This window comes from Bos javanicus, chromosome 28 (genome assembly GCF_032452875.1).
Source record: "Bos javanicus breed banteng chromosome 28, ARS-OSU_banteng_1.0, whole genome shotgun sequence".
In the NCBI taxonomy this organism is placed as follows: Eukaryota; Metazoa; Chordata; class Mammalia; order Artiodactyla; family Bovidae; genus Bos; species Bos javanicus.
In genome coordinates this window covers 16,396,862-16,421,142 of record NC_083895.1, presented here as the reverse complement: position 1 = coordinate 16,421,142, position 24,281 = coordinate 16,396,862, and the positions used below count along the sequence as shown (strand labels likewise).

The following is a 24,281-nucleotide window of genomic DNA, read 5'->3' as shown; positions in this document are numbered from 1 at the left end:
ACAGTAAATTCCAAGGAAATAAAATTTTCTTATAATTGTATACCACCCAGATATAACCTCTGTTACTACTGTAGTATGTTTTTAATGTTCCTGCCTTTATTTTAATTTGGGCATGAAAAAGAATGATGTGTGTGTGAAAGGCCTTCCCAATGCAGTAGAGTTTGAGTCTGTTAGAGAAGTAATATTTATTTAAAGCAGACCCCACAGAATAGACTGGAAAGTATTCTGACTATCCAATCTTTATACAGAAACTAATAGAGTAGTGGGTTAATTATCACAAGGCTGCTGAGTTCATTTATGGCTAAGTTGAACAAATTTGATTTTCTATAATGAATAATGTACAATTTTCTATAAGAAACTTATTTTACAGACTTTAGTCTCTTTATGGCCCTATATTTGAAATAATATTTCTAGGAGATGGAGCAAAAAACTTTGTCCTTAATGTTTCAACATCTTGGAAGACTTCTTGCCCTAACTTGGAATTGATTTAAGAGAGAAATTTCAGTGATCATTATAGGAGACAGTGTGCGTTTAAACTTAAATCTAATTTAAAACATTGACTAGCTGTTTTAAGTATTCAGTGTTCCTGAGGCCATGGGAATGAAGCTGTTCTTCTTACTCTTCATCTTCCCAATGAGGCAATGGCTACTCCAGTGCTTCTGTTTGTATTATCAACAGGATTATTCCTTTTCAGGACTTATGCTAAATATCACACACACACATCATATATAATGACACATAGGGCTCTCACCAACACCCTCTATTTTTCTCTTATCCTTTATCAATACTAGATAAAAACATTTTTGATAGAGTTTATATATTTATATATATATATGAAATATATATGAAATTTCTTCATATATATGAAATCTTAGAGATCCATTTTTGTGTAACTTATTTGTCCCACTTAATTCTGTATTTTTCTATATCATGAAATATTCTAAAATATTAGCTAGTCTATGGGTAGCTATTCTATGGATATACCATAGCTGGAAATAGCTATTCTATGGATATATACTATCATTAATTTAACTAATTCCAAATTATTTGATATTTTGGTAACTTCTAGGATTTTTATCTGTAGACATTTCTGTAGTAAAAATCATTGAAAAATATTTTTATGTACATCCATTATAGTTTCCTTGGTTTATGCTGCTGCTGCTGCTAAGTCTCTTTAGTTGTGTCCGACTCTGTGCAACCCCATAGACAGCAGCCCACCTGGCTCCTCCATCCTGGAATTAAGGCAAGAACACTGGAGTGGGTTGCTATTTCCTTCTCCAGTGCATGCATGCTAAGTTGCTTCAGTCATGTCTGACTCTGTGAGATATGGACAGCAGCCCACCAGGCTCCTTTGTCCACCGGATTCTCTAGGCAAGAATACTGGAGTGGGTTGCCATTTCCTTCTCCTTCCTTGGCTTATATTTAAGGGTAAAAGTTCTCTAGGTTTAGGATTTGAAACGGTTAACCAAACCAAAATTAGAATGTAAAATTTTCAATTATATGATCATGGAAGAAGATAGGAATATAATAGATTATTGATACCCCTGAGAGAACTAGGTAGAAAGTCACATGGCTGAATTTCTTGATATGTTTGAATGATAGAATAGTGGTCCTGAGTGAAACACTTGAGACAGTTTGGTCCAATCCCCTCTCCACACTTGTGTGTTCTAGATACTTCTATCTCATCCACTATTGTTTTAAATCCATCTTTTGTCTGTGCTGCGTCTCTGCTCCCGTGCACTTTCTCTAGATGCGGTGAGTGGGAGCTGCTCTCTCATTGTGGTGCCTGGGCTTCTAGCTGTGGTGGCTTCTCTCGTTGCAGAGCATGGGCTCCAGGGCGTGCGGGCTTCAATAGTTGCAGCACAGGGGTTTCGGTGTCCTGCAGCATGTGGAGTCTTCTCAGACCAGGGATCGAACGGGTGTCCCTTGCATTGCAAGGTGGATTCTTAACCACTAGAGCACCAGGGAAGCCCCTCTCATCATTTTCTAGTTAAGACTGCAAAGGGCAAGTGCCCCTGGCCCTCACATTCCCAGAAGACATTTGGAAGTCCTGCGCGGGTGGAAAAGGTCTTTGTTGTGTGGAGCTGCCCGATGCACGTCAGGCTCCAGCTCACAGAATTCAGTGGGCAGCCCAGCCACTGTGCGCATCACAAATAGCCCTCAGTTTCCTAAATGCTCCCCAAAGGGCCTACCACTGCCTGCTTAAGAGATGCCGATCTTCATGATTGGTACTTAAAACCATGTTTTACTGGAGCCTTTACTTACGTGGGCACATGTTCATAATATAGTTGTACGTGGGGAAAAAACAATTACATGACAGCAATGTCCCTCTGAAAGTTGAGGCAGAAAACTGAAGAGAATAGGCAGGTGCTTGAGGGGGGTCATGAGAGTGAGCAGAGCTGTCTGTGGAATGGAAGCATCTGCTAAGATCACTCTGCCCCTTGGGCTGAGCACTGCCTGCCCGAGAGTGGGTATCTGATCATCCTGTCCTGAGTGAGTGGAAATGTGAGATGGTGGAGGCCGGGAGTTTTGTGTCCCACTCATCAGACCAGGGAGTCCTCTCATCGTGATGAATAATCATGCATTATTGGGACCTCTGTGCCTGCTGGCGCTCCTATCCCAGACTCAGCCTCCTTACCTCTCCCAGCCCAACACTGTGAGCCTGTCTCACTGCTTGATTATTCTCCAGGCATCAGTGTGTTTTCTGGCTACTTCTGGGCTCTATTCCAGGCCACTCAGCTGAGGCGCCTGTCCCGCCTTGTGTTTGGAGTTTCTCAGAGCATCTCCAGGGACTTAGCCCTTCCTTCCTCTGGACCGTGTGCCCTGGGAGGCCCATCCAGAAACACTGGGTCACTCCTGTACCCCCCGAAGTCCCTCACCTGCATCCTTCAGCCACTGGTCTCTTCCCAGGTGGATGACCTGAACCTTCAGGGCAACGTTTCCCAGTTGGAGTTGCCCTGGAGTGCTTGTTAATTTCATATTCCCAGTGCATGCCTTGGGAAATCCTGACTCAGTGAGTTTGGGGCCAGGAATCTCTGTTTTTATTAACAGTGATTGATTCTAGTCTTCAGAGAAGTACAAGATGGGAGATAGGCTTAGGTCCCAGTTCCCAGATGGCTTGTTCCTGGAGATCATTCCCGACACCCATGTCATCTCTGTGGGAGTTCATCGGCCTGGACATGAAGATACATGGGGTGGGGGGAGTCAGTTTACAAATAGCTCTCAACTTATAGTTATGTTTTTCATCAGCCATCCCTTTGAACATCATTTTGAACTCTGTCCTTTGGTTTCTTTCTCTTTGGAGTTGGCTGTGCAATATTTGATCTCAGTCCTTCAGCATAGAAATTTGGTAAAAACCAGTAAGAGAATGTCTTTAATACAGCCTACACCCCACAGGGAAAGCAACTTCTTACTTGCTGGTATTGAAGGTTGTTATTGTTTCTAATAATATTACTGGAATTTCTTGGCATCTTGTCCGTGTCTGTATATGGAGTGATTGTTTGTATATAATGAATATTGTGCTCAGAGGGGTGTCCTCTTGGGATACACCTTTTGTTTTCAGAGGAGTTTCAGGAAACAACAGCCATCCAGCCCTCAGACAGTCATCCGGGTATACACTAGTGTATCCTGTGTTGTTTTCTGATACAGAGGCTCATCCAAGGCAGTGGAATATCTTGAGTTTTTAAGATGTGACCCGGGTGGGCACCGTTTAGTTTTCGGGTTCTAATTCTTTATGGAGGACTCTGAACAGTGTGCTTGATGCTCTGCTTTCACTTTCTGCCCAGATTTTCTAAACGTGTGTTAGAAAGTCTCTTGCTTATCTGTAGCAGGTCTCCTCAGCAAAAAATGTATCTGCTTGTGGGGATAAGAGTCAGCCCCTCCTGCTACAGGTGGAGGAGGGAGGGTGAGTTTTATCCTAACCATTTCACACACTGGGAAATATACCGTAATTGGCAGCAACTCATAGCCCTGGAACTAATCCTTTATTGGCAAACCAGTGAGAGCCTGCTGCTGCTGCTGCTGCTAAGTCGCTTCAGTCGTGTCCGACTCTGTGCGACCCCATAGACGGCAGCCCACCAGGCTCCCCCGTCCCTGGGATTCTCCAGGCAAGAACACTGGAGTGAGTTGCCATTTCCTTCTCCAATGCATGAAAGTGAAAAGTGAAAGTGAAGTCACTCAGTCGAGTCCGACTCTTAGCGACCCCATAGACGGCAGTCCACCAGGCTCCTCTGTCCATGGGATTTTCCAGGCAAGAGTACTGGAGTGGGCTGCCATTGCCTTCTCCGTGGTGAGTGCCTACTATGTACCAAATGCTAAGATTACCTCTAAACATAAAACATTAAACAAGCCTCATATAATCCCTGTCCCTTGGAACTTACCATTCTGAGAAAGAGACAATTAAATAATTAGACAGATACACAGTTAGGAACTGAGATGTGCTACATGACAGATGTGAAAAATCAGAATAGAGTGAGACCCGTGAAAGGGAGACCTGATCGGTGCCTGGGATCTCGAGGTTGCATGAATTACTAGGAGAGGAAGAGGAGAGGGAAGAGTGTCATGGACACAGGGGCAGCACATATGATGGCCTGAGGTGGAGAGGAGCAGGGAGGAGGAGATTGGCACGTGTCAAGTTTGAAGAAGTGTACAGATGTCGCTCCTTCAGGATGTCGCAGGGTGTCTGAAATATTTTGATCTGTAAGTGTGCAGAAAGTTAGCAACAAGGTTGCCATGTGGGCAGTGGTTTGGGGAAGGTGGAGGAGAAGTAGTAAGACCAGGAAGGTGGCTCAGAAGACAGATGATGGTGACTTGGCCTGAGGTAGTGGCGGGGGGAGGAGAGAGGTCTGATGTAAACGTGATTTGGGATAAGAAACTGAAGGACTTGGGAATGGCTTGGCCTTTGAACTTGAGGGAGAGGAGAGGGTCAGATGACTCTCAGATGTCTTCCATCAGCGATTTGGATAGATGAGGAAGCTTTTTACTGAGATAGGGAACATTTTTGTCTGCTAATTTAATTACAGAAAGTTGATATAAATCTAACATACTCTGCTAAAATACTGCTTCTTCACAAATTATCACATTTCGGGTTTGACATTATCCATCAGCCAAGAAAAACATCTTAATGCTTCATTCACTTAGCTGTTTTGAATTTCAGTCTGCCTCGCAGGAGATGGTCACTGCAGGATGACCCTGCAGGCTGGCTCAGCACAGGCTTTAGGGTCTTAGGAGTGAGGGAACATCAACAGATTGTAGAAAAGTTGCACTTCCATGGGCTAGCCACAGTTTTGTAGTCACACGGTCCAGGAAAATGCCCTTTTAATGTTAGCACGCAGCTGTTTTATGTTCCTTCATAAAGTGTTGTTTTGAATTGTATCATGGCAGCGGTCATCGCGGTGGCGGTGGTGGTGATGGTGGTGATGGGGCTACTGGGGTTGGGGGCAATGGGGATTGGGGGCATCAGTGCTGAGAGCCATAATCAGACTCTGAAGAGTCCAGGCTGCAGTTTCCCACTACCTGGGCCTGGACTAGAGGGCAGGGCTGTGTTGGAGTTGGCAGGATTGTACATGCTTCAAGCACTACCTTTAAAGGTCTTAAGAAAAAGGGAATTTGAGATACCTAGCTTCTGTTCCGGTTCTTCTCTTTTTATTGTTAAATATCTCTAGTGAGAAGCTTCCATTTCTGTTTCCTCATCTGCCGTGACCTTTATCTCTTCTGATCCACTGGCCTTTTTATTTCTCCACTTTCATTTTCATTATCTCTGGCAGCGTGAGCTTGGGCAGTCCTCCTGCATACCCTGTGCTCCCTGCCTTGCTTTCTTTTTCTCAGTAATATTTAGCATCTGGTGCGTCACAGATAACTGGTTTACTTCTTTAGGTTCTCTCTGCTTCTGTGAGAATGTAAGTTGCATTGACGTAGAAACTTGTTTATTCACTGCTTTATTCCCAACACCTGCAGTAGTAATACTTGACATAATTTGGTGTTTAATAATGTTTTTTTAATGAATGGAAAAATTATTTAATTGCCGTATCTATGTCCTGTTGGGTCACATAGCTCTAATAATGCTAAACTCTTGTGGTTACTGTGAGGATTAGATGAAATAATATAAGTACAGTGCCTGGCATTTCCCTGAAATTGTTAGGCTTTTCGCTTCTTTTGTAATTTGTTGCAGTATAGCTGATTTACAGTGTTGTGTTTAATGTCTGCCGTATAGCGTTGTTGTTCAGTGGCACAGCCATGTCCAAATCTTTGCAAACCCATGGATACCAGGTTTCCCTGTCCTTCACCTACTCCTGTAGTTTGCTCAAACTTATGTCCATTGAGTCAGTGATGCTATCCAACCATCTCATCCTCTGTCATTCCCTTCTCCTCCTGCCCTCAATCTTTCCCAGCATTAGGGTCTTTTCCAATGAGTCAGTTCTTTGCATCAGGTGGCCAAAGTATTACAGTTTCAGCTTCAGCATCAGTCCTTCCAATGAATATTCAGGGTTGATTTTCTTTAAGATCAACTAGTTTGATCTCCTTGCAGTCCAAGGGACTCTCAAGAATCTTCTCCAATAGTTCAAAAGCATCAATTCTTCAGTGCTCAGCCTTCCTTATGGCCCAACTCTCACATCTCTACATGACTACTGGAAAAACCATAGCTTTGACTATAAGGACCTTTGTCAGCAAAGTGATGTCTCTGCTTTTTAATAGGCTGTCTAGTTTGTCATACTATTTCTTCCAAGGAACAAGCATCTTTTAATTTTGTGGCTGCAGTCACCATTTGCAGTGATTTTGGAGCCCAAGGAAATAAAGTCTGACACTGTGTCCATTGTTTCCCCATCTATTTGCCATGAAGTGATGGGACCAGATGCCATGATCTTAGTTTTCTGAATATTGAGTTTTAAGCCAACTTTTTCACTCTCCTCTTTCACTTTCATCAAGAGGCTCTTTATTTCCTCTTCGCTTTCTACCATAAAGGTGGTGTCATCTGCATATCTGAAGTTATTGATATTTCTCCTGGCAATCTTGATTCCATCTTGTGCTTCATCCAGTCCAGCATTTCATATAATGTACCCTGCATATAAGTTAAATAAGCCAGGTAACAATATACGGCCTTGATGTACTCCTTTCCCAATTGTGAACCAGTCCATTATTCCATGTCTGGTTCTAATTGTTGCTTCTTGACCCGCATACAGATTTCTTGGGAGGTAGGTCAGGTGGTCTGGTATTCCCATCTGTTTAAGAATTTTCCATACTTTCGTGTGATCCACACAGTGAAAGGATTTAGCTTAGTCAATGAAGCAGAAATAGATGTTGTTCTGGAATTCTCTTGCTTTTTCTATGACTCTGTGGATGTTGGCAATTTGATCTCTGGTTCCTCTGCTTTTCTAAATCGAGCTTGTACATCTGGAAGTTCTCGGTTCACATACTGTTTAAGCTGGCTTGGAGAATTTTGAGCATTACTTCGCTAGTGTGTGAGATCTGTATAATTGTGCAATAGTTTGAACATTCTTTAGCATTACCCTTCTTTGGGATTGGAAGGAAAACTGACCTTTTCCAGTCCTGTGGCCACTGCTGAGTTTTCCAAATTTGCTGGCATATTGAGTGGAATGCTTTCACAGCATCATCTTTTAACATTTGAAATAGCTCAACTGGAATTCCATCACCTCCACTAGCTTTGTTCATAGTAATGCTTCCTAAGGCCCACTTGACTTCACATTCCAGGATGTCTGATCTAGGTGAGTGATCACACCATTGTGGTTATCCAAGTCGTTAAGGTCTTTTTTGTATAGTTCTGTGTATTCTTGCCACCTCTTCTTAATATCTTCTGCTTCTGTTAGGTCCATACCATTTATATCCTTTATTGTACTCATCTTTGCATGAAATGCTCCCTTGATATCTCTAATATTCTTGAAGAGATCTCTAGTCTTTCCCGTTCTATTGTTTTCTTCTATTTTTTGCATTGTTCACTTAAGAAGGCTTTCTTTTCTCCTTGGTATTCTTTGGAACTCTGCATTCAGATGGATATATCTTTCCTTTTCTCCTTTGTCTTTTGCTTCTCTTCTTTTCTCAGCTATTTGTAAGCCCTCCTCAGACAACCATTTTGCCTTTTTGCATTTCTTTTTCTTGGGGATGGTTTTGATCATTGTTTCCTGTTCAGTGTTCCGAACCTCCTTCCATAGTTCTTTAGGTCCTCTATCAGATCTAATCCCTTGAATCTATTTCTCACTTCTACTGTATAATCATAAGGGATTTGATTTAGGTCATACCTGAATGGTCTAGTGGTTTTCCCTACTTTCTTCAATTTAAGTCTGAATTTGGCAATAAGGAGTTCATGGTCTGAGCCACAGTCAGCTCCTGGTCTTGTTTTTGCTGACTGTATAGACCTTCTTCATCTTTGGCTGCGAAGAATATAATCAGTCTGAATGGTATTGACCATCTGGTAGAGTCATCTCTTGTGTTGTTGCAAGAGGGAGTTTGCTATGACCAGTATGGACTATGCTGTACAGCATAGTGAGTCGGATACATGTATAGAAACATTGTTTTTTATATTCTTTTCCCTTGTGGTTTATCACAGGTTATTGAATACAGTTCCCCATGTTAAACAGTAGAACCTTGTTGTTTATCCATCCTATATTTATTAGTTTGCATCTGCTGCTGCTGCTGCTGCTAAGTCGCTTCAGTTGTGTCCAACTCTGTGCGATCCCATAGACGGAAGCCCACCAGGCTCCCCCGTCCCTGGGATTCTCCAGGCAAGAACACTGGAGTGGGTTGCCATTGCCTTCTCCAATGCATGAAAGTGAAAAGTGAAAGGGAAGTCGCTCAGTCGTGTCCGACTCTTAGCGACCCCATGGACTGCAGCCCACCAGGCTCCTCCGTCCATGGGATTTTCCAGGCAAGAGTACTGGAGTGGGGTGCCATTGCCTTCTCTGAGTTTGCATCTACTAATCCCAAATTTCCAATCCCTCTCTCCCCACCCCCACCCCTGACAACTACAAGTCTTTTCTCTATGATGTTTTTCCTGTTTTGTAGATGTGTTCATTTCTCTCATATTTTAAATTCCACATAAAGAGTTATCATATTGTATTTGTCTTTTTGACTTACTTTACCAACCTGTAGGTCCATCTAGATTGCTGCAAATGACATTATTTCATTCTTTTTAATTCCTCTTTTAAGAGTGTAATATTCCTGTAAGACTCTTCTTGATACTCTTTTTTCTTGTATCCTCTTTTTTATTCACTGTTTAAATTGCTGTCTTCATTGGCATCTTATGTCCTTAGTGATGCGTCTGTATTTTCCTCATGGTTCTTCCTTCTGTGCCCTAGCTGCCAGATAGCTGCCGTGGCCCTGAATAAGTATGACTCAGCGCTTATCTCTTTCAGCTTATTTACTCACGAAGCTTCAATTATTATTTTTAATTATGCCATTTCATTATTATCATTTATAATTCTGTTGTGTTTTTACATTTGATCAAAGAGTTCATGTGTTACGTTTACTACACCTACCGGTTGCTATGAACATTTTTCCTGAACTGTCCTTCACATCCTGAATTAACCTGTGGCATACCTGATATCATCTTCACTTGACAGATGAGGAAACTGAGAGTGAGGGAGGTTAATCTCTTGCCCATGAGTACCCACACCAGGTTTAAGTGGTAGATCTGGAAGTCATTCTCGGGTCTGGATCCTTCTGTTTCTTTCTCACTTCATCCATCCAAAAGGCATGTAGTGAGTGTGTGCCATGTGCCAGGCGGCGTGCTGGGCTCTGGCCACCCTGTGAGAAACTGATGCTGTCTGGGACCGCCGTGCATCACTGCTACCCCTGCCCTCGCTCTCCAGAACATACTGTCAAGTGCCCTGTGCTGGGTGAGCCCTGCTCAGGCACTCTCACTTCCCTATTTCATCCTTGCTTCAAGCTTCAACTATCTAAGTAAAAATTCACGAATTGCCTTTCTTCATGCAAGCTACCCGCTCTCCCCTCCAAAGTGACCTATTTTTCTATCTCATTACCCCATCTCTTTCATTCAGCACTTTCAGTATACATCCAAGACCTCTTGGTGTTCTCCTTGAAAATGTTTCTTTCATCTGTCTCTCCCTCCCCATCTCCTCTCCACCATTCTAATATCAGCTCCCATGTCCTCATTTCTTGATTTATGAAAGCCTCAAGGCTGGGTTCTAATTAGTTTTATTCTCTGCTTCAGAATTCACTAGATTCTAAGTTTCCTAAAGGCCTAGAGGGTTGCTCATTGATTCTTATTTCCAGAACACTGTCCAAGTCACACCAGGAGACATTCAGATGACGACTAAAGCATCTTTGATTTTAGATCACAGTTCTCAAACTTGATCTGGGGTTTGTCTGGACATGACAGGTAGCTTTCTTGGAAGGTTATGAGAATGTTTTATATGTAGCTGTTGTCTGCATCTCAATAATATATACTATGTATTTTAAACCAACTCTTATTTCTGCTTTCTTCCATTAATGTTTGCTCGCATGTAATTTTTTCCCCATCTGCTGGCATCAGAGCAGAAATTCATGGTTGAGAACTGATAAATACTCCTTCCATCAGAGAACACAGCTCTTTTATTTATTTCTGGCGCTGCCGTAACTCCATAGAAACACAGTTTGAGAATCACTTTAGTTTACCGAGAGGTTATGAGCTATTCAGAATTTTGGTATTCTTGGATAGGCCAACTTCATGCCTGTCCCCAAGAGGGTGTCTCCCATTTTGCAGGAAAGACCTACTGTGTATTTTCTGAAGCCTTGGAATCACTGTTTGTGTCTCAGGCAACTGACGAGCAGAGGATTAGTGTGCCAGCATTTTCTTCCTCACTTTCTTGTCTTACCTGGTCCATCTCTCCATGGACTCATGGTTGGGACCCTTAATCCTGTCTCATACCCAGGAGGGATATTTGTGCAGACATGGTCAACATCAGTGTGACCATCCAATTCTGTTTTACCATCTCCTCCTTTTTCTCATTAGAAGTAAATTATTTGCACAGTTAGCAATTCTCATGGAGTGAAAGAAATTTTCGTTTTTAAGAATATTTTGAAGATACTAGACTTGTGCGTCATTACTTTTAGAAATCATTCATCTAGATGACCATTCAGAGGACATATATGCTTTCTTCAGAACTCAAACCAAAGCAGAATAGTAATTGTAAATAATTCTGTCCCCAAATAAATCTTTTTGTAAATGACTTAACACTGACTACAGCTTTTATTCCTTAAGATAGCAGATCTTTTGATAAGGATAATAACTATAATTTAATATATGTATTATATAACAGCATGAAAACTGCTGCAGAAAATCTTTAATGTTATGTAATAGAGGCCATTGGACCATAGCACCTGATGAATCATGTTTTGGAGCTAAGCATCTGCCAGAAGTGGAGTTTTGTTGTTTGTTGCTTGTTTTTAAACTTAAAAATATTTATTTGGAGTAGATTTGCCTTAAAGTCTTTTTTCTTCAATTGGAACCTGAAGTGCAAAGCCTGGCTTTACTGTGTTAGAGAGCAATTGCTATAGCATATTTTGTTGGGTAAGTGATAGAGGGAATTTCCAAAAGCTGTCTTCAGTGAACAAATGGCATCTTTCTGTAACAACTGTACCAGATCACATTTGATCATAAAAACACTGCATCTGCACTGGGTTTGGAGGAATCAGCAGTGTATAAAATGGACAGTCACTGATTTCTTAGAGCCTACATTTTAATGTGGAAATGCAAATAAGCAGCATAGCTTTAGGTAGTGAGAAGTGCTATGAAGAAAATCTAAAAGCAGTGTGTTAAAGACTGAAGGGGAGGAATAGTTTGTTTAGAGAGATCAGGAGGGACTCATTGGGAGGCGACACCGGAGCTGAGCTGATGGTCCATGCTAGGCAGAGTCAGCTTTGTGAAAATCTAGGGGGAAAGCAAGTGTGAAGATTTGAACAAGGAACCAGCACTGTGTGTTCAAGAAACAAAAGGCCAGAGAGGCTGGAGGTTAGGGGACCAGGTGAGCGTGGCAGGAGGTTCTTGTTACAGACCACTATAAGCAGTCTGGAGTTTGTTCTTCAAGCAGTGGGACACCACTGAGGGTTTTTAACAGGAATGTGGCCAAATCTGCCACAAATGTGCATTGTTGAAAGGTTTCTTTTAAATGGCAATGCTTTTTCTTTGTATTTTACAGAATAGAACAGAGGGCTGCCATTTGGCCAAAGGATGAAACTCAGCAGGACTTCCATGAGGTAGGTGCACTCATTGTGGTTTTGATGAATGTGAATTAGCCAATCATGAAATGTATTATTCTTTTTCCTAGTACTAGAAATTTATCCTGGTTAAAACTTTAAATATTCTTGCTCTTAAGTAAACTTATTTTTCTTGCAGTGCTTTGGGTACTGTTTCCCCTTGCTCTGGAGCAAATATATTTAAAATATTATTTGCAAGACTAATCACTCTGTCTTGGACCAAAACCAAGTCCAGCCATCATTTCATTACATTTCTTTCAACTTTGCTTCAGGATTGAACTACAGCTGTGAGAGTTAACATTTATAAAATTTTCTCTTAATTTTATTTTATCTTCCCCTCCTGCTTTTTCTAATCCCTTTGTCAGTCTCAAATATGATCTTGCTTACTATTTTTCCTCAGAGCATGATACAGCTTGGTGTTGCAAAATGGGCTTCTAATAAACTTTGAGACACTGAGGCCATATTTTCCAATTCAAGTGCTTTCCCACTGAACTGGACATCACAATGTTAATGTTTGTTCTAGATTTTCTTTGAAATATGTAATTTAATTCTCCCATTGGAAATCGCTCTAATATAATTAGGGTCCCTTTTTTATGAATGCCTTTGCTTTAGTCATTGATTTGGAATACTCTAATTTCTCTTGTCCCATTGTATAATTAAGGAAAAGTGGGTGTTATATCTGATTAGGATCATGTCAAAAAAGAATGTAGAGACTTGATGTTCATAAGCCAAGAAGAGAAATGATGGGCTTTAGGCAAATTGTTTGTCATTTGGTGCCATCTCTCATCTGTCTCCAAAAAAAAAGATAATTAATTGAACTTAGGTGATTATATTTTTCTTTAAACTGTTGAACCTGGCATAAATGAATAACTAAAGGTAAACTGGGTTCCTGATTAAACCCAGTTAAATAAATTACTGAAGTTGTGGACAGTGTCCTAAGGATAACACAGATCCCTGCTTGTTATTCTTTTGTGCATAGTTACAGGCTTCAGATACCACAATCTCACTTGCGGTAAGAAGAGTGAAAAAAAAGTTTGAGAGAGCAGAGGCAAGAGCTTGAATCAATGAACACAGCTGTTTGCCCCACTGGGAACTAAGCAAAATGCTAGTTGTAAAGAAGCACCTATTTGTCTTGACATAAGCGAATAGAAAGATGAAGTGATTGTAAGAGTCAACTTGTGATAGGTTTCAAGTTTATGGGAGAAACTCTGATTTGTGAGCTGGAGCCCCATGAGATTGCTAAGATTACTTGAGCAGTTCTCAGATCACAATTGCCCAAAGCTCTGTATGAAAATCTGCTTTTCTATAATCCTTCACTATATTGTATTTGCACATTACATGAAATGTTCCAGTTCACTGCCCTGAGATTACGCGGGTACAAGAATGCTGAATGAAGACAGACTTCTGAAAGAGCAGTCAGCGCCATATTGTAAATGTGGGCTCTTGCATGAGAAAACTGGTTCTGCTGATCCAGACTTTATAACAATGTGTGCTCAAGTGGAATTGTTCCAGTAAGGGAGTAAATCATATGTGCAGATCACGTTGTAATTATGATTTAGGGGCTGAAGGAAACCCGAGGAACACACACTGAGGAAACTTGAACAGAAGCAGCTCATGGTCCAAAGCCATGCCAGGAGAACTGACTCATTCAAACTTGTCGGGGTCCAGCCCCGGTTGGATCCAGGGATTCCCTCGGGAGGACGGCGTTGGCGATTAAAGGATAGCAAAGCAGAGATTAGAGGCTCATTATAACTGGTTTACGTGGAAAATCAATAAAACCTGTGACATCAGATTTGCTCTGACCACAGAGGCTACAGGCACCCTCTCGAATTGCTGAAGGTGCCCCACCTTAGGCACCTTCTCGAGTGGGTCTTAGAAGCCCAGGCAAGTAAGTGGTCCCAGAGGACCCCCGCGCTCCAATTAAATGTCCTGAAGGAAGAACAGAAAAGAAAAGGAGAGAAAAAGAAACAAGAAAGAATGACACGGGGAGACCAAGCTTTGAGCAAGGCCCATACCTTTATTTTCAAAGGGAGCTTATATACCTTAAGTTGTGCATAGAGGATAATAGGGGGTGTAAAATCATGCAAAGTCAGCAGTCTTTGATCCTTATTGAGACCAGGCTTTTCTTTTCTGCAAACTTATCGTATACAAATGGTTTAGGTGATTTACATCTTCTGGCCAGAAGCCCTGTTAACATTTTATGACTCTGATAAAGGTTTGTCAACCATAAGTCTTATTTTCTCTAAGAGTAATTATTTTAAAGTTTGGCGCCATCCTCTGAAGGTGTTAGATAAAGTTGCATTCCTATAGGGCAAAGGTTCAGTGGGCTTACAACAAAGGAAAGAATTTATTACCTTAAGGGTCTAAAGTTGTTAACACCAAGGCCACTAATTTTTTCTATATACCAACTATATTAATAAATACACTTCCAAGGATACAATACAGGGATGTGGAAACTTGGCAGCAAGCATTGGTCTCAACAATGACATCTTGTACTAGTTCTAACAATTTCTAACTCCCCGAGAGGCTCTATACTATTTGAATATCTTAAGCTTCCGGTGCCTCTCGTGGTTGGGAGACTGTAAACAATCGTATGCGTAGCTGTAGGAGTCCGGGTAAACCTGTCAGGCAAGTTAGAGAGCCGTCTGAGAGATTTGGATTTAAACACTCCTATTATGCCCAGGAGGCTTATTAACTAGAGCTTTAAGTTGATTTCCTTCAGAGAAAGGTGGTCGGGGATAGCCCCCCGTTAATGTCAGAGGAGTTGGTGAAAGTCGTAAAATAGTAAAACAGACAGATTCTGGTTTTGGGGTAGATGCTCAGGCAGATCCAGGGGGGCCCCTCGAGCCCTGACTCGCCTTTGCATGTCAGGCCTCTCCGCATGACCTTTGTCATGGGTGGAAACTCCCATGCTGGCTCCCGGCACAAACTCATTGTTGGAGACATCCTATAGAATGGGACTGTGTTAAACTTGATCTTCCCTAGCTTTTCCTAATCTTAGAGACTGCCAAACTCTCTTATGGAAGAACCCCATAATAATATATCTTTCGGCAACATAGTCTTATGGAATACGGGTGGGAGATACTACTTTAGTATTTTTAATGCAAATAGAAAATACATATAGAAAAGTGTACATATTGTCCGTGTACAGCTGGATGAATACTCACAAAGTGTGTAACCAGCGTCAAGTAACAGAACATTGTTACAGGCACCCTTATTTAATTCTTTCCAATCACTCTTCCCCTAGAACGGTAACTATTCTTTGGACTTTAGTAGATTTGTTTTGTCTTTTGTTTGTTTGTTTTTCGAACTGCATATACATGGACTGTATGTACTCTTTTGTGTCTGGTTTCATTTACTCAGTAGTATGTGTGAGATTCATATATTTTGGGTATGTAGTTTAACTTTGATTCTCCTCGCTGTAACCCATTGTGTGGTTGTTTTTAGTTTTTGACTCATGATCAGTTGCAACTAGTTGTAATTTTTTAAAAGAACTATCTTTCAGTCTCTTTGTACATTTGCTATTGTATAGGAGTATTCCTTCCATCTCTGAGTGGAAGTGTAAGGAAGAGTGTTTTGTTGTGTTAACCGTCTTCATTGTTCTTTGCCCCGATTGTTTATATTACTACCCCCTCCAAAACAGAGCCTTCTAGTTCTTTAAAAGAACTCACTAGTTCCATATCTGCTCTCTTCCATTCTAACTTGTAAGTCTAAAGAAACAACAAAAAAGTTTCTTTTCTTTTCTTAAGTCTTTCTCGAATTTGTTACAATACTGATTCTGTTTTATGTTTTGGTTTTTTGGCCGCAAGGCATGTGGGATCTTAGTTCCCCAACCAGGGATCGAACCTGTACCCCGTTACATTGAAAGGCAAAGTCTTAACCACTGGACAACCAGGGAAATCCCCCCAAAATGAGTTTCTTGAGCTTTGTAAGAAGCATAGTCCACAAATATTTTCCAGATGTTTTTGTGGACCCTAATGTTGTAATTGTTGGTTATAACAATTTTAAGGTATTACTGTATTTTCTACAAAGTTCACATCTGGTAATTCATAACTACTTCTTAAGCTTCTTAATTCCACTTGCTCAGATGAGGCTCTGCTGTATTTGATTCCAGAGCTAGTAGTTGACCTGAGCTCTCCTCTGTATAGTAAGGTAATACATGATGTCAAATAGCTACCTATGAGCATCCATCTGTGTGTGTATTCCTGATAGCTTCCCAGTGAACTGAAAAACTCACTTCTCATTTTCACTGGGATGAGTATACATTTAATTCCTGCCAGCCTCACTTTTCTTCTGCTAGTCTCAGGCTCCCAGTTTTCGACCATGGGTCTCTCAATAGGGTTTGCCTCTCCACTCCATGAGCTTTGCTGTCTCTGGGACTATACTATAGGAGCCGGTTTCTGGAAAACTGATTGTGTCCATTCTGGCACCGACCTGAGCTTTCTGACTCTGCCTCCGTATGACATCTGGAGATTTTATTTGTTGGGGTCCCCTGGATCCTAGTTGGAAATTATCTGCCGCTATAATACATAAGAAGGTTTTATGTGTTGTGGTGTCCTGTATCTTGATTGGAAAATATTCTCGACTTGAGATCTGTCAAAGTCTAATTCAGCATAATCCTTGGTTTTGTTTACCCTTGTCTATATAATCACTAAGCAGTCAATAGTTCAAAAAGTTGCTTGAAGGATAAAATGAGAAAAAATACTGTTTTCCCTCTCCATGTCCTAGTAGTTCCCATTACTGGCTTCAGTTTCAATTAAGAAAAAATAACAATATGTGAGGAACACGAATGGATCTCCCCTTCCCTGAGAAAACTTACCCTATTTGGTCCTCATATTACTTTTCTAGCTCCCAAACTGCATACCATGAATCATCACATCAGCTTCTTTTCATTCTTCATTTGTGAAATTGAGGCAGGTTTTGAATTGGGTTAACTCTAGGAGTGCTTTCAGTTTTAACACTCACTGTTTCTGCTTCTTACCCCGGCTAGAGCTTATAGGATTTAGTCATAGGTTCCCATGAGGGATAGAATGAGGTGAATTGTGCCCCTTTTTGAGTGTATATGCACATGTCTATGTGTGGGGCTCCATGTGAAGGGTTTGATTGTCTTTTTATTACCATCCATAGATTAGCATATAGATACATTCTGGCATCAAGCCTTGTTAGAACTCTAGATGGTACTTACTATTTTGTTTTAGATGTGGTTCTCCCTCAAAACTGTTTTAATTTTGAGGAAATGGTCTAGCAAGAGGTTTCTTTAGGCCCTTGATACTCCTCAGTTGGCTGAATGGTATTTTTTTCTGTAGGACTAGGCAGCTGTATTTTTCTATTGAAATACAAACCCAGTCTACAGGGTTGGGCCTTTAGATCAGAATTGACTGAGTTTTTTTCCTTCTAGTTTCCTTGTGACTGAAAGTCAATTCAAGCTGGCTTTCATAAACAACAGAATTTTATTGATTCACACACCTGGAACTTTACGATCAAGATAGATTCCACTCTTGGCTAGATCCAGGGATTAAAGGCTTGTCAAGTAGACAGCATCTTTCCATTTCAACTCTACTTTCCTATATCGACTTTGTCTTTAGATTGACCCCTCTCTGGGGATATGTTATTCTTACAGCTAGTAATCCTAGTGTATATTAGTTTTCTATTACTGTGTAAAAAATTGCCAGAAGCTTAGCAGCTTTTCTCTTTTATTAGCTCACAGTTGTACAGATAATAAACTTGGATAGACTCCATTAGACTCTGCTCAAGGTCTCACAAAACTGAAATCATGGCATTGGCAATGATAGATTCTTATCTGGAGGTTCTGCAGATGAGTCCATATTCATGCTCATTCAGGCCATTGCCTGAATTTACTTCCTTGAGGTTGTAGGACTGTAGACCCCATTTCCTTGCTGGTCAGCATCTGGGAGTAGCTCTCAGCTTCTAAAGGCTGCCTGCATTCCTTCTCACCTTGGCCTCTACGTCTTTGAGCCAGCAGCACCAAATCCTTCTGTGCTCCAAATCTCTGATGTTATAGTCTACCAGCTAAAAAAACACCCCTCTACTTTTAAAAGGCTCACCCTGATTGGATCAGGCCCACTGAAGCAATCTCTGTATCCTTGGTCACCTGAGTTAGGACTTTAATTATATCTGCAAAATCTCTTCAACATAGCACCTAAATTAGTGTTTGATTGCATAACCAGTGTACAGGAATCTTGGGGACCATCTTTAAAATGCTGCTTATAAGAAATGAAAATGGAGTCCTTTCTACTCTGTAAAGTCTCATACTTGAGTCTCATTTATCTGACTTGGGACCTGTAGCCCATTCTTGAACCAATCACTGTGACCTTGGGGTTTGAAATAAGCTGATTGGCTAGAGAGGGACACATTTTCCCATTTTGGATCAGAAGATGGGTAAATGGATGCTGGGATGCGTAATATTGGTCTCTGGAAGCCTAATATCCAAAGTCATCTGCCTGTATGACACCACTGCAGGGTGCCATTTAGCTTTTCTCTGGTATGGTTTCATGGGTGAGATGAAGTGACCTTGCTTCGCTACTAGCATTTCTTTCTCAGCAGGAATGGTGCCCTGTGATTCATTTAATTTTAGCCACTTTTCTTGTCAGTGTCAACAAGGACATCCTCAGTCAACATGGTCATGGTGTGAACCCTGGGTTTCTTTCCCAGTGGGATGAACTGCCCAGCAAAGAAACTCTGAACTGTTGCATGCCTGGTTTACCTTGCCCCCTCATTCAGAGGCAACTCTCCAGCCTAATTTCTGGTTTCCAGGGCAACCAGGTTTGTAGTCATGACCCTCAGGGGAATCCTTAGTGTGGCATTGGCAGAAAAGGTAGAAGCCATGCTAGCTGCTGCTCTGTCTGGGGATTAAGTTGGAGAGATTTCAGGGGTGTTGGGCTGAGCAGAAAAGTTCTAGCAGGACTCTCTGTAACTGGCCCACCTGGGTTTGCCTTTCGCCTACCAGCCTCACCATCGCCTACACTCCACGTGGCTTTGTCCTGCCGGCCTTTGCTCCTTCCTTTGGTGTGGCATCTCTGTCCTCTGCCTCCTTTCTCACTTTTACATTTACTCATCTGCATGCTGCCAGTTTCTTGTTCTTTCCCCCACAGTCCTGGAAAGGACTGTGTCTGCTTCATGCCTCCCAGGGGTCAGCCTGTGTGGCACTTTCTTTGCTTTGTAGCTAAAGGAGGAATATAAGGACAATGTAGTAAGTGTTCTGTAAAGCTAACGTTGATGGACACCTCTTTCATTAGAGATTGTTCTTAAAAATTTCATCTTGTGATGGAATGATGGGGAGGTTTGTTTATCCCTATCTATATCTCTCTATCTGTCTATTGGTCTTCCAATCTATCCATCTATCTATATCCATCTGTCTATACAACTATTTTCCCATTTCCATTTGGCAAAATATAAAGTTGACAAGTTTTATGAAATAGTCATTCCCCAGTAGCCCCTGACAGATTAAAGAAAAATATTTCTGCTCATCTTAAGACCAAAATTTTGCCTGAAAGCTTTAACTTTGGGGATATTTTTTCAACAGTTTTTATTGAGAAGCAAATGTGTACCCCGCTGTGGGTCTGGAATTGCTATGGGGTGTGAGGGCTGCAACAGAAAGTGAACTTTGTCATCCCTGCTTTCCATGGATTTAGAAGGACACACTTCAACTTAGTATCCTAGACTCTGGTCTTCCTAGCGTTGGTATCTTTTCCCTTTTTAGGATATTTTTGGCTTTCCTAGGGCTATAAAACTCAGATTTTAAGGCAGGTAAAAGCTTAATTTTCTTGTTTTCTAACAAAATACTAGTATTTGAGGAAATGGCTAATGGTTTCCAGTGTCTTTAAAGACGTGGGTTGGTAACTTATTTCTTATGGCAAGTGATTTTATAATTTACAGTGGGATGGTTATTGATTTCTAATATTCATTGAGTTTTAGTAATTTCTAAGGGGTTAAGGTAGTCTCAGAAAAGAATTAAGTGCCCATGGGCCAAAATGACTGGATGATTTTCCTACAGACAGAGAAGGAACAAATGGTAGATTTGGGGTTAAAAGCCCCAGTGGTCCCTGTACTGTGCACGCATCCTACTGAATTTAGTTTTTAAGCCAGGTATTTTTCAGAGCTTAAAAAAGACTGGAACTTAAGTAGCCACAGAGAAGTAACCATATGGGCTACAACAGGGACTAGATTTGTGGACCTCAGCCCAAGGGATATATAATTGATGTTCTGGGGAAAAAAAAAAAAAAGGCTTGTTAGGGTAGCTGTCTATCTTAATGCCTGTGCCTTTGTGCTAGAAATTACAAAGAGAAACTACTAAAGTCCATTCTATGAGTTGTTCATGTCTTGTTCTCTAGAAAAGCTCAGAATTTTGAATTAAAATGTAAGTTCGTAAAACTGTATTGGTCTCTCCTAAATATCTTGTTTTTATTGTTTACTTAATAAAGTGAACATAATGAGGATATCACAAAGAGGTGAAATTAAGTACAAGACTCCCTCTTCCTCAGCTGAAATCATATCATCTGGCTGGAAAAAAATTTGGTTTGGATTATTGTGTGTGGTGGCAAGATTGTCCTTGTTTTACAAAGATGTGCTTCTATTATCAGAATAGGACCTGGATCCTCTTCTCAACTGAGGATTGCTTGGAGTGAATGGCTTCTTCTCCTATGCTGAATCTCCATTGGGTAGCGTAGGACAGTGAGGGAACAAAAATATTGTTCCTGGGACAGTTAGAGCTAAACAGGCAACCAAGGCAGCATTTAGAGTGGGTCAGGTCCCAAGGGAATAGGGCAGTGTTTCTCAGAGTCTGGACCTTGGACCTCCTGCATCTCAGCGCCCCTGCTCCAGACCACAGAATCTGAGTCTGTCGCTGCCTGGGAGACCACATCTTTAACAAACTCCCCAGTGATTCGTGAGCATTTTAAAATTTCTGAACCAAGGCAGCAAGGAGGCTTGAAATGGAATACTCAGAAGGGCTTCCCAAGAACTATGTAAAGGGTCCAGGCAAACAAAAGACAGTCTACAGTGGCAGTTTCTCTAATGGTTGGCTCCTGTTTTGCTCATTGTGAGGGCTTCAGCAGTGAACAATGGCGGCATGCTTCCAGCCCTTCTGGAGCTGGGAAGAGCCAGTAAACAGTAGAGAAATAAATGAAATTCCATATTATAGTGAGTGTTGGGAGGGAAAAAAGCAAGGTGCTAAAAGAGAAATTGGAGGCCCCTGTTTGGATAAAGGTAATCAGAACTGGTTTAAAATTTAATGGGAATTTGACTGTGAAGGAATTACAGCTGAAGTAGCCCTGGGGAGGTAGGGGCAGGGAGCAAATAGAAAGGAAGGGTGGCATATGTGTATATATGTGTGTATGTGTGTGTGAGTGTGTGTGTGAGTGTGTGGTGAGGGAGCATACACAGAAAACCTGGAAGCTCAGGGAACAAGAGTACTCAGTAGAATGGACATGTTCAGGGGCCCCGCTGTGACCTCAGTTTTGCGCAGATTTCCAGTTTGATCTTGCAATAGACAATCTATGTCGAGTTCTTGGATAGATAAAGGGATGGGCGAGGGTCACTAAACCTCTTCATGGAAGTTAAAAGGAAGCTATCCTTTTCTGCAACTGGTGAGTTGTAGACAAAGGGATCCTAAAATAGTATTTCACCATCCAGCCTGTGTGGGTGTTCCCCATTCCCACCCAACTAAAGTGAGACCCGGTAATTGTAGAGGAAAGAAAACGAGTAGAGTATTTTCTAAAACAAGTCGCATATTTTCCATTGTGTCAAAGAGAAAAATTAGCTTGTAGAAAACCACACCTAGGCTTCACGCTCGTCTCTCTGGTTTCTTTGGTGACCAAATGGGAGCACTGGGAAGCAGAAGTAGTCATCATTCTTTAGCGGCTCCATCAGCCTTTGTTCAGGTTTCCTGGAGATCCTAGTGACCCTTTCAGCAAGACTTTGGGTGGAAACCTGGAAAAGCCCTGGCAGGCTAGCCTTGAGGGATGGGCTGGGGACAGCCTGATAGAGAAGCCCCAGAGCACGAGAAGGACCAGATGCAGGTCGCGCTGACGGGGTTGACTGCCTGTCATTCTCCTCTAGGGCTAAAGCCTGTTCCTGCATAAAAGGTCACCGAGTCAGGCTGAATTGGAGAAACAGTGGCTTACTCACTCTGTCCCCAGGCCTGGCCTGTGGTTTCTCCCCCTCATCGCCATAACTGTGACAGTAATAACTGGCATCATTGTTTTATTTGTCCGTTTGTGTATTAGCCATCTCTCCACTAGACTGGGGCCCCATGAGGAAGGGGCTGACATCAGTCTCAGGCTCTGGAGCCCAGCGCAGCTCTTTGTACATTGAGAGCTGCCAGAGCCTGGGAGCTGCACGTGTGCTGGTGCAGCTGTGGGTGGTGTGACCCTCGCGTACGCAGTGGGAGCTTCTCAGAGGCAGCTCTGTGGGGCTCAGCCCTGATGGGCGCATGTCTCCTTTCTCCCCCTGGAGAGACACGTATGTGACGGTGGCACAGATTGCTCCCGGGGAAAGCCTCTCCTGTCTGAATTCTCTGGTCATCGGGGCTGTTCCATGCAGGGTGTCCAAGTCCCCACACTCTTCCTGTGCTGAGAAACAGGAACGGTAGCAGGCAGTCCTCAGGTCAGGGGTCAGTGTGGGGTAGGGACGGGGCATAGCTGATGACCATTGGCATGCAGTTTCTTCCAGTCTGCCCCCTGGTCCTCAATTCTGGAAGTTCACGTTTTCCCTTCTCCTTGAATGTCTTCTTGTCCCACGAGACCTTCATCTTCTCTCTCCTGTTTCATTGGGCACTCTCTTCTTCCCTGCCCCATTAAACTTCCTCCTGTCTGGTGTCTGAGAGAGGAACAAACCAGCTGTGCAAATAGATCTCCTTTGATGCTTGGCATCTCTGTTGGGCCTCAGTACTAGTGAGGGAGACCGAGGGCAGGGAGGATGGCTGGGAACCACCCATGACTACTTCCAGCTGTAACTGGGTCTCAGCATTACGCACTCTCTGGGCGACTGGAGAGGCCTCTGAACGTGACCTGACAAACCCCTCTGCAGTGAGATTCTTCACTCTCTGTGTTGTGTGAACACTTGGTTTAGTTCCACAAACACCGTCCAAGCGCACACGCTGCCAGCTTCCGTGCATCAGCCTCAGTGCATGAGCAAGATTGTTTTCTGTCCTGGAAAGTTGGAAGGGAACTTACAAGTCACCTGGGCTCAAGTACTTCCTAGGCAGAGTCACAGAGTGAGGCCTGGACGGTGGAGCGATGCGTCAGGACACAGAGCTTCGGCTGGGGTCTGGCCCCCGACGCCCAGCGCTCTGTCCAGCGGCCTCTGGGGTTTGGAGACTCACATAGTAACCACAGTGTCCAGGGCTTGAGTGTTTGCCGTGCGCTGTGCCTTCCTCATCTCATTCTTGAAGCAGGCGCCTTTGTTACTGTCATCACTCCCTCTTGTTATGCATGAGGAAATTAAGGCTTAGACTAGCTAAGGCTCTTGTCCAAAGTCAGCCGCACAGAATGCAGCAGACGGAGCCCCTGGATCTGTGCGAAGGCCGTGTCCTCACCTGCTTTGTACAATCTATAAGAGCACATAGAGTTGACAAAAGGCGGCTGGTCCAAATCATCCTGCTAAACATAGAGAAGGACTGGTTTTGTTTTTTAAAACCATGGTAAAATAAACAATGTAAAATGTCACAATTTAGCCATTTTAAAGAATGCAATTTAGTGGCATTAAGCACATTGGTGTTTTGGGGCTGCCATCACCACCATCTGTCTCCAGAACTTGATTTATCTTCCCAATCTTCAACTCCATACCCATTAAACACAAACCTCCTTTTCTTCCCCACCAGCCCCACGGCAACCACCATTCCGCTTCCCGTCTCTCTGGATTTTACTGCCTAGAGTGTGTGTCCTTTTTGACTGGCTTATTTCACTCAGTATAATGTCCTCAAGGTTCATTCATGTTGTAGAGTGTGTCAAAACTTTCTTCCTCTTTAAGGCTGAATAATATTTCATTATATGTATTGTATATATCACATTTCATTTATCAGTTCATCTGCTAATGAGCACCTTGGGTTGTTTCCA

At 42.3% G+C, this 24,281-nt stretch overlaps 1 protein-coding gene across 13 annotated transcripts in view; it reads left to right on the top strand.

Annotated features, from left to right (window-relative positions):
* Positions 1-24,281, top strand: part of FAM13C (family with sequence similarity 13 member C) — a 136,445-nt gene that overhangs the window by 66,326 nt on the left and 45,838 nt on the right. For all 13 annotated transcript variants that reach the window (XM_061405027.1, XM_061405022.1, XM_061405026.1 and 10 more), the window contains one exon: positions 12,150-12,207. In XM_061405027.1, the coding sequence (XP_061261011.1) occupies positions 12,150-12,207 (58 nt within the window). The remainder of the gene's footprint in view (positions 1-12,149; positions 12,208-24,281) is intronic.